The 17,381-nt window shown below is 33.3% G+C and overlaps 2 protein-coding genes across 2 annotated transcripts; both read right to left on the reverse strand.

The window, feature by feature from the left end:
* Positions 1–2,055: 2,055 nt before the first annotated feature.
* Positions 2,056–3,000, reverse strand: LOC119810017 (olfactory receptor 150-like). The gene has a single exon (XM_038323309.1). The coding sequence runs from the start codon at positions 2,998–3,000 to the stop codon at positions 2,056–2,058; it is 945 nt and encodes a 314-aa protein (XP_038179237.1).
* Positions 3,001–12,530: 9,530 nt separating this feature from the next.
* Positions 12,531–13,478, reverse strand: LOC119809986 (olfactory receptor 1537-like). Its single transcript, XM_038323249.1, has one exon. The coding sequence runs from the start codon at positions 13,476–13,478 to the stop codon at positions 12,531–12,533; it is 948 nt and encodes a 315-aa protein (XP_038179177.1).
* Between the last annotated feature and the right edge of the window lie 3,903 nt (positions 13,479–17,381).

Raw genomic sequence — 17,381 nt, forward strand, 5'->3', positions numbered from 1 at the left:
CCAACCCAATATTTTGACAAATGAAATATGAATAGAAGTTGAGATTCTCCATTTCCTGTAAGCTACAAGAAAGTGTGATTTGTTCCAGCCCACATTATGATGAGCTGTTCTTAGAAAGCCAGGATACATTCTGATATTTACATCTTACTGTAATACAGCTAGAAAATTTAGAATATAAACCAATTTTCTTTTCATAAAATGTTTGCTTGTGTATCATAACCAAATCTGTAACTTAGTTACTTGAGAATTCTTGTTGTACCTAGCCAAGTAGGTGGGATTATAGGCATGCATTAATAATGCACTCCGGAGTCTTGTGTGTGTGTGTGTGTGTGTGTGTGTGTGTGTGTGTGTGCAATGAAGTTGTATGTGTGTGCATGTGTTTTCACAAGCATGTGTAGATCAAAGACAGACTCTGTTGTTGCTCATTAGGCTGTCCATTTTTTTTTCAGGCAAGGTCTCTCACTGGTCTTGAATTAGATGAGTAAGCTAGTGTGGTTGGAAAATAAGATTTATCAATCTACCTGTATCTACCTCCTAGGGCTTGCAACTGCTAAGAACCATTCCTACTTTCTAAAATAGATTTTTGGGAATCAACTGGGGTTGTGGTGCTCACAAAGCAAGTACTCTAGCAAATGAATTATTTTTTGACATTATATTTAAGTTATTCTTTTTTAACCCTGATTTTATGATTGGTGGATTATGCAATTTAATGTAAGACTTCTTGTTGATCTAAATATAATTTCCTAAAGGACAAAAGAACAAAGCAGTGAACACATTTTGTTACAGACTGTCATAGTTAGCTTCAGCTGTCAACTTGACATACATCTAGAGTTACCTTGAAAGAGGAAATGTTAAAAGACCCAATAGGCCATTGCCACATGTATGAAATTTTTTCCTAACTTCTATTTGGATAAAACCAAGGCAAAAACTTTTATAGTAAAATTTTGATTTTTTTTCTTTCAAATAGTAAAAGATCTAATTGAGTAAACAAGAAGAAAAACATTCATTAGTTAGAGGTCTTCTTGGTTGTACCCATATTTCTGTCAATATGCTTTGGTAAGTTCTGAGCGATACTGTTGTTTGTGAAAATGTGTGCCTATGTTTATCACTTTCTAGCTTTGTAAGGTCTGGGTGGACCTGGCTTGGTATTTAGCAAAGCTGACAAAATGATAAACATTGTTTTCACTTTAAAAGATGTTTTGATATAAAGAGAAATATTTGCCATACTTTTTCTTGCCTAGGTTAAAGTTGGAGGGTGGAAAACATGTTTGTTAGTATGAAAAAATATACTTGTTTTTAAAGCGTTAACAAAGACATCTTGAACTATTTCAGAGTGGCTACTTGTGAGAAACACATCTGGTGGTCATATACTACTTCATTGCATTGCACCTTTTCCCTGCCTCAGGATCTGAAACAGGGCTGTGTTAAAACCGAGGCATATAGTGAAATGAGCAGACAAACAATAGTGTGAAGAATGAGGCACAGAAAACCATAAATGCATTGTCATCTGATCCTATTTATCATTGACACTCTAGTTTAAGATAGTGTAAACACCTTGTGGGTAGAAATATGACAGAACTGTCTTTTGCTTACATACAAACTAATAAAGTCCTATATACTTTCAGAATTACACATTGTTTATTCCAATTACTTAAACAACTTAGAAAATTACATTTGAATTATATGGCAATTGATGAATATAGACAAAAACAATAAGACAACCAAAGGATATTGGTTAAACTCATTTATTCCCAACTTAACATAATTGAGGCTTGCCTAAACAGAGTGGGTTCATATACGCAAATATGAAAAAAACAAATAAAGAATGTTTAAAGTTTTCAGGAGATGACATAATTGCTATCTGGGAAGGAGCTCTGGTTATGCCAGAGAACAGCAGCTCTCTATGCATATGAAGGTGAGAATTTATTTCTGTCTTGGGTACATTTCTTCCAAATAATCATGTGTTAGCAATAACCTCATGTCTAGTGTTATTAACTGCTGCTTGTAGAATTCTCTTTCCAAATTGAAAACTTATCATTCTATTGCTAAAGCAAATTAGTCTTTGTTGAGAGGAAACATCTTTTTAAGTAACTTTTTAAAGGCAACTTTGACATCTTTATTTCTCAGACTGTAGATCATGGAATTTAACATAGGCACAACAATGGTATAAAACACAGAAGACAATTTACCTTGTCCCGGGGAGCTGACTGATGATGGCTGAAGATACATGAAAGCCGTGGAACCATAAAAGAGAGCAACAGCCAAGATGTGGGAGCTGCAGGTGCTAAAGGCCTTGCGTCTTCCCCCAGTGGATTGAATGCGGAGAACGTTGACAATGATGAAAACGTAAGAGCTGAGGATGGTCACAGCTGGAGCTATAATGTTAAATGCACTGAAGGACAGTGCTACTATTTCATTGATAAAAGTACTAGAGCAAGAGAGCTCTAGTAATGGGAAAAGATCACAGAAGTAATGGTTTATTTTATTAGCCTTACAGAAAAGCACTCTCAGCAGAAAGACAGTGTGAGCTGTGGCACTTAGTAAGCCCATACCGTTTACCCAGGCCACCATCCACAAACAGACTTGATAGGACATGGTTACATTGTAAAGCAAAGGATTAGCGATAGCCACATAGCGGTCATATGCCATTGCAGCCAACATGTGACATTCTGCAACAGCAAAAGCACAGAAAAAGTAAAATTGAGCTATGCATTCTGAGTAGGGGATGACATTCTTTTCTGTCACAAAGTTCATCAACATTTTGGGAGTAATGATAGTGGACTGACAGCAGTCAATAAAGGACAGACTGCTGAGTAAATAATACATAGGTGTGTGCAGTTGAGAACTGAACAAAATCAAGATGATCATGCCCATGTTTCCCACAACTGTAACCAAATAGACTCCTAGGAAGATGAAGAATAGAGGCAACTGGAGCTTTGGGTTCTCTGTTAACCCAGAAAGGATGAATTCAGCCACAGCTGTATTATTTACTTCTTCCATTCTCTTTTGAAAACTCTATGTGAGAAGAAAATTTTAAAGAAAAAATTTGAGTACACATCCTCTTATAACTCAGTGAATTTTGAAACAGGATTCAAATATTTTCAGGTATCTCAAATTGTCTTCCATATTATATTCTTTCTAAATGGATTTTTCAATCCTGTAGAAACAAGACATGTGAAGAAATAATCATATAGATATTTGCATTATTGTGAGTATTATCATGAAAATTAATTCTACTTATACTCATTTCCTACCACATGCAATCCCTTCTGGTACACCGAATTGAATATTTCAAGAATTTCTCATGTCTTATTTATTGCATCTCTCTTTTGATTAAAAAAATTACTTGTGGTGATATAAACACATTGTCCACAAAATATTCATTTATGAATATAGTTATTGGTGAAGAAATTACAAACATTATACTAAAATATAACAATGGAATTGTCTACCACTTTCTGATTCTCTACCATAATTCTAGGTAATTGACTAGGAAAATAAGACCAAAAAATTGAACTAGGAAGCCAGTAGACTAGAAATCAAGATGATAAGACATCTACTACTCTGTTAATATAATTGAGCATATAGAAAATCAGGAATTGGTCAAAGAGTGCTCTTAAATGTAATTACCCGTATATTAGGGTAATGATAGAATACAGAAATATCAGGATAATTAAAGATGTTGTAGTAAACTCACCAATGATCTCAGGTGAGATATCTTAAAATTCTTTGTTTGACACTTGTTTTTCTTAGACCTAGCAGTTCTGATTGCTTATCTTCCACAAAGAACAACAATCACCATTCTTGGTCAAAGTTAAATCAGGAAAAATGCTTTATAATTGTTGATATGGTTAAGTCATATCCACTGTAACAGTCATTTATATGGCGCCTTGAGGTTTCTTATTTGCCTAAGTACTTTTATTGAAAGAAGACCTTATTGATATTTTAAGACTTCTCTCTATTATAGTACACCTCTCCTAAAAACACTGAGAACCACATAATGTAACTGCATGTGTTCCCAATTGGATGTGTTGGAAAGTTAACACTAAATCTTGCCTATTGAAAAAGACAAACCATTATAGCCAGAATAGGTTATGTTGCAAACTGAATATGGCTGTCATGAGAACTTCAGACCTTACTCCATCACCATTGTCCAAAATGAACTTCCCTTGATATGGGCTTTTGGTCTTCAGCTTCTCAACCTTCAGAAACTTATGACAAGATAAATACAGTTCTAATACATTACATTCCCCTGGTATTCTATTACAGTACAAAGAACACACCAAGACACACTACCACCTGTTTCTTTGGGTCTGTTCATTGGCTTCCTGTACTGTGTATTGTCCTCTGCAAAGAGGCTCCAGAAAATATTAGTCTCACGCACAGAAGACACATCATTTGTTTCTGAATTATGGCAGATCTAACTATTCTTGTGAACTTTGACTTTATCTAACTTCTCCTGCATCCCAGTTCTAGAGAATACACTTGATTCCATTGCCTTCTGTTCAGCACTGCTTGTGTCATTGAAGCATGATTAATAAAAAACATAGAGAGTGATATTGGGGTACAACTTAAAAACAAGAAAAGCAAAGCAACCAGACATTGGCTCTTACCCAGATCTCAGTCTAAACATTATGATTCTGCTGCCAGGAAACCTCAGGATGAGACTGAGAGTGGTGTCTGTCTCCCCCCACCTCTCTACTTCTGGGATTAAGAGCATGCACCACTACTACATGGTTTCTATTGCAACCAAGTATAGTTACCGGAATTAAAGGTGTGTGTCATTCCTGCCTGTTCTGTAAGGCTGGGCAGTATGGCTGCTTTACTTTTCTTATATTCAGGCAAGCTTTATTTTTTAAATGCAAATGACATGCCACTACATGTTACCTTAATGCTTGTATACCTTTGTGCTTGTTGCAGCATTCCTCAATACCTGTATTGTATCAGCTTTCTTAAGCTCCCATTCTCAAATTCATCTTAAATATGAATGAAGCAGATGCAAAATACTAAAATATTTAATTACAAAAAATGTTTTTTATTATCAGTAAATTGAGATGCAAACACACAATACACATATGGTACATGATTTCATAGGTTTATATTTTGTTTATTTTCATCTTAAATCTGTTTTTAAACATCATTATATCAATAATATGGATGATAGTAAATAAGAAATCGATGTGAAATTTACAAGAAATAGTAATGAGTACTTATGTGCTGGTATTATTTTGAATCAATAATGTGGACCAATATTAAAATAAATTTGAAAGTGCCAAACATTATTTATGTGGTCATCAGGATAGAAAGATAAAGAATATAAAAGATCTATTCTTCAGGATTCTGTATACTAGAAGGAAAAAGATAGGTTGAAAAGACACAGCAATAAATATGTTATTTAGAAAGGTCCTGAAAGGCCACAGCAAGATTGTGAATATCCTTACTCAGGGAATGGTATCAACAAAAATATTTTTGAGAATATTAAGATATAAAATGTTCTCTCTTTTTGTACCATATCATGTGACATGACTTTTATAGAAAAGTACATTGAGTAGCGTTCCCACAGTTTATGCTGCAATTTTTCCTTTTAGCTTTACTCTTATATCCTTATCCTATTTATCATACTTTTGTTGGTGTTAAGGTAATATTTGTGTTTTATTCAATAATTTTTACAAAATATATTACAAAAATATTTACAATAAAGCAACATTCACAACTTTAAGTTTTTCACAATAAAAAAACAAAACCCAATTCAATGGTAAACTTCCCTAAATCAAGAAAATAAAATGAAGCCATGTCCCTTCAAACTAAACCACCAAACCATAACCAAATAAAATCATATACACAAAACTGAAACAAACTAAAAAGCCTTGTGAAATCTGTTATACATTGTCTAACTACTCTTTTTTTCATTTTTTGTCCAACTACTCTTGAACATAAAGGTTGTCCAGGAATGATTTATATAACCAGAGTCAATCTATTCAAGAAAACTACAGATCAAGAAAACCTGATCTGCAGACAGGATATAGACAGATTGAGACTAGGTTTGGAATGAGCTTTTGAAACTTCACAACCCATCCCCAGTGACATGGGTCCTCCAACAGAACATCTCTTATAAAATTGTCACAAATTATAAACTTTTTAAAATAGTTTACCAAGCTGTAAGCAAATATTTAAATATATAAGCATATTGGGACAATTCTAACTCAAATCATGATAGTTATCCATTCCCAACTGCTTAGTCCTAAAAACATACACATGTGAGCTACACTCAATCTACTCCTTGTGTTTATGTATGTACGTGTGTGTATACAAACTTATGTGTGACATATACGAAGCAAGTGTGTATATATGTAGCAATAACAATTGAAGAAGTCGGAAATTTGGAAGTTGATGGGAGCGAGCATGAGGAGTTGCCAAGGAGAGATGAAATGTTTCAAATAATCGAAATACAGAGTTTTTATATATGAAATTTCAGAAACAATTTTAAATTGAAACAGATATTAATAAAACAGTATTATCAGAGGCAAACGTAACACATGTCTAATAATAACAGAATGTAGAACAAATTTTACAAGCTAAGGACTTGTATTTGGACAAACCACTCTTTCTTCCAAGACAGCTAGATGTTGGGTGCTTTTCTTTTCCTTTACATTAGAAGGAGAAACACCATTGAAAGTGTGAGAGATAGGTCACACAGACTTACCTCTCGAACCAATGTTCCTTGAAGCAGAACAGCAAAGTCACTTGTTCTACAAGGGTTGGCTGTTATAAATATTTTATATGCAGGTATGGACATCAAGAGATTAGTTAGGAAAAGAGTAGAGAGAATCATCTCCCTCTGGAGTCTCATCCCTCAAGTATTGTCTCTGGAGAAACCAGCATCCAGAATTAATATATATTCCCCAGTGGTTCTCACTTGTGTAATATAGTCCTGTGGTAGTCCTGTTTAAAGTATAGTGTTGGTAAGAGTATGTAAGATGCACTAAATTATTTATGAAACTGTAAATACAAATGATGCGTTTTAAAAAAATAGGTTCCTCAAATGAAAAAAAAATGAAAGGAAAAGGAACTAAAAGGAACTGAACTTTGGAATTCCCACTGACATCTACCAAATGTGCTTAGATTGTATGAGGGACTTGCAAAAACTTTTACTTGGAAAATTTACCCAGTAATTTAATAAAAACAGCTTTCTGTCCACCTAAGTTAAATTAATTTAGATATTTTAAATGATGTACAAAAAGTCGCAACGAGACTAATAATGAAAATAGGAGGAGACATGGGTACTCTGGTGCCAGTTGAAGCAGATGCCATCAATAGTTACTTGGTCTTTACTAAAAAATCAGGTAACATCCCAAGAGGAGTAAGGTGAGTTCACTTCTTCATGTTTTCAAGAACAACAAGAATATAGTTATGAAATAAGAATAAAAAACATTTAGTATACTCTATGCTAGATTAAAAAAGACCGTAAAATACAAAAATGTCCATGTGGAAAGAATTTCCACTAAAGATAACAAATAGAAAAATTGTCTCTCTCATCACTTAGTTCACTTGTCTAGAATTTTTGGTTGGGTAAATAGAAAGCTAAATATCTATCAAATATGAACAGTGTATTCGGACCTATTTGCTCTTTTTCTTGCTCTTAGAAATACCTTTAATATTTTGTCATAAGGACTATCTTATAGCACACCTGATGTTACCTACAATAGTTCTTCATATTTAGAAAGAATAGGGTCTAAATTTGTATATTATAAATTCTTATTTCAGACTAATAATGTGGGATTTGTTTGTTAATACAATTAATAGGGAAGAGCAAGCAGCTACATAAAATATTAAAACAATTAATTAAAACTACATAAATATATTTAACCAATGGTTAGTTTAAATGAGCAATGTCTAAAAGTATAAGAAAAAATAATCTAAATAACACCACCCATAACTAGAAACTGAAGTTCTGGAGCCCCCTTCTTTTTTCAGAGAATTTTCAGTCCTGGGAGAGATGAGCAGTGGAAAGAAAACATCACATAGTGGTTAACATAATATTTACCTAAGCTTTAAGAGTTATTATTGATTGTGCTCACTCACAATGTGTGGATAGTGTTCCAATAACATCTCATGTCTTCTTCATAATTTTCTGTCCCATTGAATCAAAAAATGGTTTTTAATAAAATATGAATAGTATTCACAAGGAAAGAATTTCTACTTAAGAAAATGAACAGATAATTTTCTAACTCATCACTTTAATTCTGTTAGCCTAGAATTTTAGGTTGGGCAATCAGAAAGTTAAGTAAAATTTATAATTACCGTATTAGAAAATATAAATAAAAACCATCTTTACTTATGAATAAATATATAAATACAACTGTGTCTATAGAATACCAAAATCTGCTAAAAATATATATTAGAAATGAATAATAATAAGGTAAATTATAGAATACAAGATTATCTAAGTGACTTGTCTGATTTATCACAAACTTTACTTAAACAATGAAAACTTTCCTTTTCCTTGAGTCTGGGTTGTAATTTAGAAACAGGCCTGGTAATCAGTCTAATATCACTTATTTTATTTTGGATTGCTTTGACTCTTTTGGAATTATTGTACTTAGCTATCAATTTTAAGAAGGTTTTTACATTTATGTGACACATGTCATGGGGATTGATATGGCATTGAATCTGTAAATCACTTTGGTAGGATGAACAATCACAAAATTAACTACAGCAGCTTATGACCATAGAGGGTCTTCCAACATATAATGCTCTTCATTAATTTATTTCCTCATGGATTTAAATATTTTACTCTAGAAAAAAATTCACTTTCATTGGTGGCAGTGATTGTTAGATTCTTTATTTTCTGTCTTCTTTTGCTTTGTTTATTTTTGTTATTGAGCTTGCTGTGAATTGGATTCTTTCTTTAATTTCTTTTTTGGTGCTTTTGTTATTTGTATAAAGAAAGTATCTTAAATTTTCTTATTTTGTTTTGTATCTTGCCACTTTGGTACATAGTTTCTCAATTATAACATTTTTATGGTGGTGTATTTTGCATATTATATATATAATATGATATCATATGCAAACAAAAGTAATTTTTAATTCTTTTTTATTTATCTTATCTCCTTCTTTTCTTTAATTGTTTAAGTTCTGAAGGAATACATTGAAGATACTAAGACAGTAGATTATTTTATATTCCTTCTAATTTTTTTTCCGTTTTTAATTTTAAAGTATATAAAAGCAGTTTCATACACCTATTAATTTAGGAAAAGTCATAGAATATGTCTTTAGTATTCACATCCATTACTGAAACTTTAAATACTTCATTAGGTTTTTGAGAATTTCATACAAAGTATTTAATAGACATCCTCTAGGTACTCATCCCGGGTCAACCTGCTACACTTCCCACATAACACTGTGTCTTCTTTTTATTCCTTCTAAAAACTCCAATTTTTCTACTCCACACATTCTTGGAATGCAGCATTCCACTGCAGTATGGTTGACTTGTCAGGGGCTATACACTTAACAAAAGGTGATCCTGCATCTCCGAGAGGCTATGATATACAAATATCATTAGGTGTAAGAAAGTACAGCTTCATGCTCACTTCTGATCTCCATCTTAAGATTTGATCATGTTTGGTTTGTATAGTTCTTGTGCATACTGTCGCATCTTAGCCAGCTGTGAAACCTGTAAAATAAAATAGCAACAATAATAACGGGACTGAATTGATGTGCCCACTAGTAAAATAGTGGCCTGAAAATGTGTGAGGAAAAGCAAGCATTTTTTTTTATTTTATTTAAGACATAATGCCCAAGATGCAACCACTATCTGGCAAAATAATCAAATCAAGTGGCTCTCTCTTGACAGCAATAGACATATATAAAAGCTACTTTATTTGTTTAAGTATTAAAACATTTGATAATGTGCTTTCTTATATAACAGTATTTGACAGCTCCTACATTTTAGTTCCTGTCTTCTTATTGCCACATATTCTGCATGGTCATTAACTTTCATTTTGACATTAGGATCACCTATTTTAGAACCAATTTGATCTTTAGATTAGCATTATTTTAGAACCAATCTGATCTTTTGATCAACACTATCTGAGGATCTTTTTCTGGTTATCATAATCGCTGAAAAGAGTTGGACTTGTTTATCCTTACAAATACTTTGCAATATTTTTATGTGTACATAAGCATTACAAAAGAGAAAATTTCAGCCGGACGGTGGTGGCACACGCCTTTAATCCCAGCACTTGGGAGGCAGAGGCAGGTGGATCTCTGTGAGTTCGAGGCCAGCCTGGTCTACAAGAGCTAGTTCCAGGACAGGCTCTAAAAAAGCTGCAGAGAAACCCTGTCTCGAAAAACCAAAAAAAGAAAAAAGAAAAAAAAAGAGAGAAAATTTCATAAGTGTACTTTCTATTTATTACCCATCAATATAATAAAAGTTTTGCTGGATATTATTGACTTATAATTTTAAAACTACATCCATTTAAGCCTATACATTTCTTTTGTATGTGTGTGTATGTGTGTAGTAGACATTAGTAAGTTCACAAAAAAGCATATAGTATTTATAGTGTTCCAGGTTGAATATGTTCTTTACAAAACCACAAACACATGAAAAAAAAAGATAAAAAAAACAAAACAAAACAAAAAAACAAAATCACAAACACAGATATTTGTTCTTACATGCTGTGTGCCTTCTGGTTGATGGTGGAAATATGAAGTGGCACCCAGATAAATAATGCAGTTTCCATTGTCATTCTTCTTTCCTTCTAACACCAACTGTCATGATCTGTATAGAAACAAGAGAGCCAGCATAATATGCTGAAGTCTCTGATGTTGTAATAAAAAATAATTTCTAACAGATCTATTATAATGGATATTTTAATCATGTTGAATAAATTCTAACACAGAAAATAAATACTGGGTACAGGTTTATTGTTGTGAATGGTGTGACTACAGGAGCAAATGATTCTCAGACCTCTAGTTGTGGGAAGAATTGGTGGAGGTTGAAGGTGTGGCCTTCAAAAGAAATGAATACTACATGCAAAGCTCAGTGGGCAATTATTATAAGTGCTCATCGCATCAGAATAGCCATGGAAGCAAAAAGAGTAACCACTTTAAATTGGGACAGAATGAAAACAATGTAGAAGGAAAGGAAGAAGGACAAATAACAAGAATGTTTGAAAAAGATATAGGAAATTATATTATTTATATTTACCTAAACACAAAAACACACACAAATACAGACCTCCCAAACCATTCTATGTTATTGCTATTTCCTTTTGTTGTTTCTCAGAAATTGAAGGTAAGAATCTCTTGCTGAAGACAACACAGAATTCCAACATAGGATTTGAATCAGTTGAGATGGATTGGACCTAGAAGCCTACTCCTTGAAGACTAGCTATTATAATACGGAAACGTGATATCCAGGTTGTCAAGGGTGTAAAACTATTAAGAGTTTTACTAAGCTGTGATATCTAGAAAATACAGTAATAACCAGCAAGGCAAACTATCCATAAATGTTCAGTAGTAGCATTTACAACATAACAGTAACCAATAACTATTCAATGGTTCTTGAGACCCATTCAATAGGAGAAAAATCATGATTAGTTATGTAAATATTGTAAATTATGAGTTACTGATGAGGCCATGGAAGCTACAGTCTCTAACTGAATATTAGCAGTGAACATGTCACCCACAGATAAGTCTGACTCTTTTGACATCAGATCGAAACATTTGCATGCATCCATAACTGGTCTAAATATAGCGAATAACTGAAGATATGGTGAAGAACCCCACTTCCTGCATATATGAAAGCATCCCATAATCTAAGGGTCGGGGACATTTTGGAAGACTAGATAAGAATATTCAGATCCAGGGTACAAGGAAACCTGTAGGAGAGATTGTGTCTTCTATGTAGGACAGGAAAGTGGCTTTGTGAAATGTCAGCAACATAGATTGCTAAACAAGAGCCCAAAACGATACCTGTTCCCACACCAATGTGAAAAGAGGAAATCTCAGGGATTCACTGCTAAAAAAGAACTAGACACAATTTCTGATTGTTAGGAATAAAATAGTTTTTCTAAGCATAAGCTTTCTTATATATAATCCTCATGAATATATATGTAATGCATTTATTATTTCATAAATATACTCAATTGAGGTAGATAATGAAATAATGTAATTGCAGAACTGATCTATGATATTGAATTAAAAAGTATGACATTTTTCAAGTTAAGCATGTAATTTATTATTACTATTATATTAATTTTTATGAAATATGAAGAAATATAAAAACATGACATGCTATCCATTGAGAACAAATGGTCTATGTCATCATTACTATTGATTTATATTGCTGAATCTGTGAAACATACACAATAATATGTGCATAGAATTATGAAATTGAAATTATAACAAAATTTTCAAACTAGATAATAAGTTATAACATTGTCAGGTAGATTAAGATAAATATCTTCAACACAAATTCTGTAATTCTGGATTACTGCTCTAATAAATCATCTTCACATTATTTCTGCTTACAAAAATGTTTTGCTTTCAAGTATTTTCTTCAAAGCCACACTGACATCCTTATTTCTCAGGCTGTATATGATGGGGTTTAGCATGGGAACAACAATAGTATAAAACACAGAGGATACTTTTCCTTGGTCCGTAGAGTTGACTGATGTAGGCTGCAGATACATAAATGCTAAAGATCCAAAGAAGATAACAACAGCCAAGATGTGAGAACTACAAGTACTGAAGGCTTTGGACCTCCCTTCTGTGGAGTGAATATGGAGGATACTGGCTATAACTGAGATGTAAGAAGCAATAATTGTGAGAGTTGGAATAAAGATATTCAGTGTACCAAAAACTAGAATCAAAAATTCACTTATATAGGTATTAGAGCATGCAAGCTTCAAGAGGGGAAGAAAATCACAGAAATAGTGGTTGATCACATCTAACTTGCAGAACCTAATTCTAGTCATGAAGCCTATGTGAACTGATGCAAAGAACACACCAATAATATACACTCCTGAAATAAGGGAGCTGTAAACCTGATAGGACATGATTACACTGTAAAGCAAAGGATTACATATGGCGACATAGCGGTCATATGCCATTGCAGCTAATGTATAACATTCTGCAGTACCAAAAATGGTAAAGAAATAGATCTGAGTCATGCATCCAGGGTAAGAAATAAGGTTCTTTCCTGTCAAAAAGCCAACCAACATTTTAGGGGTAACAACTGTGGACTGACAGAAGTCAATGAAGGACAGACTGCTGAGAAAATAGTACATGGGGTTGTGCAGATGGGAACTGAGCACAATCAGTGTGATCATGCCCAGATTCCCTGCTACAGTGACCACATAGATTCCAGTGAAGAGGAGGAAGAGGGGCATCTGGAGTTCTTGTTCCTCTGAGAGCCCAGCCAAGAAGAACTCAGTCACTGTGCAATGGTTCCCTGCTGCCATGTCTTCATTCATACCCTGAAGGAGTAAAAGAAGTATAAGATTATCATACTGACATTATTATTCTTTTCCATGTATACAAAGCTCCCATAAAATTTATTTATGCTTTAGAATACTTTTTATCTATATATAATTACCTTAAATAGATCATCATAGATAAACAAAATATATCTTTTATTATTATTTTTAAATGCATCCTTAAAAATTGAGAATTTCTTTCATATGAAATTCTATGTCTGTGTTAAAGCTTTGAAAATTTTGATGTATATATATGTATATATATATATATATATATATATATATATATATATAGAGAGAGAGAGAGAGAGAGAGAGAGAGAGAGATTTAGAGAGGGTATTAGTAAGGGAAAAGTGCCCAACATCTTTAAAAGGAAATCTCTCCCTAAAATTAGGGAATTATTATCCAAAATTTAAATACTTTAGGTGATCTACAGAGCTTCATTTACAAAATTTCCATTTTTCTTATTGTTAAGATACATAAAGCCATTAAGCTTCCAAATGTGAAAGTTAAATGACATTTGAAGTGACAATTACATCAGATTCTGGATAAGTGGTGCTACTAGGGAGGGATTTCTGGTGTGGGTACCAGTTCTCGAGAGGGGCAGCATCATTTAAGGTTGAGCTTATGTTCATGAGTACTAAGTGTACATTTTCATTCCCAGTTGAGTACCAATAACACTTTTGGCTGATGCAATTTATTTTTTGTTGCTAACCGTGTAAAGAAATAATTTTAATTGACACTTTTAGCAATCAAATATTCTGTAATATGATTCTTGTATTTTTAGTTCATGTTGACATTCTATCAAATGAAAATCCAATCAACTGTTTCTAAACATCAAAACCAATGAAGCAGACTCATCTGTACTTTTCCACCTTTGAATGTACTGAACTAAGAAGGATGGCAACGCAAGACACATAGATTAAGGGAAAATGCAATTATTATCCTCTATTCTACTGAAATGTAAACAAATTAATCACTCTGTGCACAAAGTAAATCCTCAATTGTATTTGAGTTTAATCACTAAAAGGTAAAATGTTTGAAATGTTTTTAAAATATAAACATAAATGTCTTGCATGGATAACAACATAGATCTTAAGAAGGTTCACAGATTTAAGTAGAAAAATAGGCTAGAAAGTCTGGAAGAAAATATTGATTGAATTCTTGGCAGCCCTAGAAGATTTCAACTTCAAGATTGTTTAGAAACTCACACACAAATAAAGAAAAAATAAACCATACACTGTTGCTAATCATAAAATAAGAGAGGCCAGAAAGAATGTAGGAGTGAACAAAATTAGAAGATTTGTGACATCTCTCTTCTTGGAGTGACACAATCAATCTGGTCATGATTTCACAGCAGCAGTGACTGTCACAATCTCTTGCATGAGACTGTACATATAAAAATATTTCTTTACAATTTGGGTGGTAGGAGGGCATCTGACACTTCCATTTCTAGTGGCCATTGGGCTACTCATAGATTCTGAAATGAGACAGACATAGTCTTCAGTTTTGTACTTACTAATAAGCTCTCCATACACCAGTGGATAATTCTAAACTTACAAATTATGGTCACACAGATGACCTGGTAAAAATACACCACTCAGAATACAAAGCGAAATTACAAATATGGGAATCATATACAGTGAAGAGAGACTGTGAATAAGGGAAAACTGGATGTAACACTTTGGTAAGGGTGATACTAATCAGGATATGTGTGCAAACATGAACATGTATGAATATGAAGTTTTCAAAAATTTTAATAAAAGATAAAAAATATTCACATCATCTATATTTTAAACTACATTCCTCTTTCAATGGCTGAATAATCCCTGTGGAAGTGCACAGAAAGCATGTAAGATCCAGAGGTTGAACTTACAATAATAGTCTATCTATGCCCAGCCTAGAAATTACACATTAGAATCACAGTGATTGTGATAAGAGGTATATATCATCTATTCACTAATTCTAGTTAACAATGTCTCACAATGATTTATATTCAATTCATTCTATCCCATTGAAAATATTTCAAAAGCTGTTTTTTTAAATTCCATAGATGTGGTTACCTTGAAAATTTTGTGCTTTTTCTACGTTTCTACGTTTCTTTTAATCTTGAAATGTGTCATAGTTTTATCATAACTATTGAATCTACTCTGAAACTCTAAAGCAGTGTATTACAGAGATTTTCACAGTGACTATATTTGGTAAATTTATTATATATTTTCTTTTTCATTTTTTTTGTTGAGAGTGTCCTACAATGTGTTAAAGTCATATTCACCCCCGCACTGAAATTCTCCAGTTCCATCTCCATTCGTGTCTGTGTTGAGTTTTCACTCCTGAAGTCCAGTTTGTGCTGCCCATGAGTTGTTAGACATGCGACCTGACACATGAGTATAGCTGATTTACCAGGATGAATGCTACTAAATAAAATGCGTCTGCCTTTCTCAGCAGCTATCAATTGCCAGTAGCTTCTCAGCTAGAGGAGGAATTTCATGCTTCCCTTACATCTCATGCAGAGATTTGATCTGGATTATGCTTGCACTGGATTTAGGTATGTTGTCAGAGTAACTGTGAGTCCATATGTTTAGCTGTCCTGTTTTGACTGGAAGACATTATTCATTTATGTTCATCCACCATCTTGGGTTAATGGGTTCCATCTTTTGGAATTATTGGCCATCAAGTTCCCGTCTACCCTGGCAAAAATCACAGTCTCTTCTCAACGCTTTCGGTTACACTTCACAACTCAATGATAAGTACAGGTGCCACAGACACCTTGCACTAGAGGCCCTAAGGGTGCAGGTATTAAGATGGTACTGGCCTGCAAGTTTCATTCCTAATGGCTAGATTTCGCAGTGTTGGAAACTAATATTGACACTCCTGGTGGAGATGAACTGTAATAACATATATTACAATTTGAATTGGCAAGGCACTCTCATTGGTACAATGTTTGCATGGTAATACTGAATCATTTATGCTCCAGAAAATGAAGCCCATACCTGACACTTGTGCTACAGTATTTGAAATCTACTCTGTCTCATAAAAGTGCATGACCTCAAATTTTATATTTACCAGTTTTTGTATAGCAAATAATTAATTCTATAATTCTAGCTCATTGTTATTTTTTCTGATAGTAGAAGAAATCAAATTTAAATTTAAATTTAAATATGTCTTAAAATAAATAATATAAAATGTTAGCACCAAATATCTACAATTCAATCTAAAAAACAGGAAAAATTCTTATATACTAGATATTTTATTTTTTCTTTCAGCATTTTAAAATTTATTTTACATATATAAGCAACAGTTTTCCCTGTCTCCTCTCTTCCCACCCCCTTCATCCACCTTCATGTTATACCACTCAACTACACCTTCTCCACCTCCACTTGACCGAGTAAGACTTTCAGTAAGAAACAGCAAGGCATGGCACATCAAGCTGAGATAGGATCAAGCTTCTGCCCCTGCATCAAATCTGAGCAAGGCTTCCACCATAAGAAATAAATTCCCAAGGGCCAGCTCATGCATCAGGAATAGGTTCTGGTCCCACTGCTAAGGGCCTCCCAAAAAACAAGCTATGCAATTATCACCCAGATGCAGAGGGCCTACATCAGTCCCATGCTGACTCCCTAGATGTTTATCAGTAGCCCTGAGAGATGTGAAGAAAATTTTAATAAGAGAAGGAGTCACCACATCAATGCTTTATAATAGTTAGTAGAGTAAAAAATCAAGCTTCACACAGTTATACATAATTTGGAGATAATACTATTAGTGGATGTCAACTATAGATTAAGATAATTTAAGAAATCCATGGAGTACTTAAAGCAAAGTTTGTTTAATTTAAGTCATTTGAGAATTTACAGAAAAGCCAATATAGCGTGATGTTAAAAACAAACAAACAAACAAACA

Source organism: Arvicola amphibius, chromosome 3 (assembly GCF_903992535.2).
Source record: "Arvicola amphibius chromosome 3, mArvAmp1.2, whole genome shotgun sequence".
In the NCBI taxonomy this organism is placed as follows: domain Eukaryota; kingdom Metazoa; phylum Chordata; class Mammalia; order Rodentia; family Cricetidae; genus Arvicola; species Arvicola amphibius.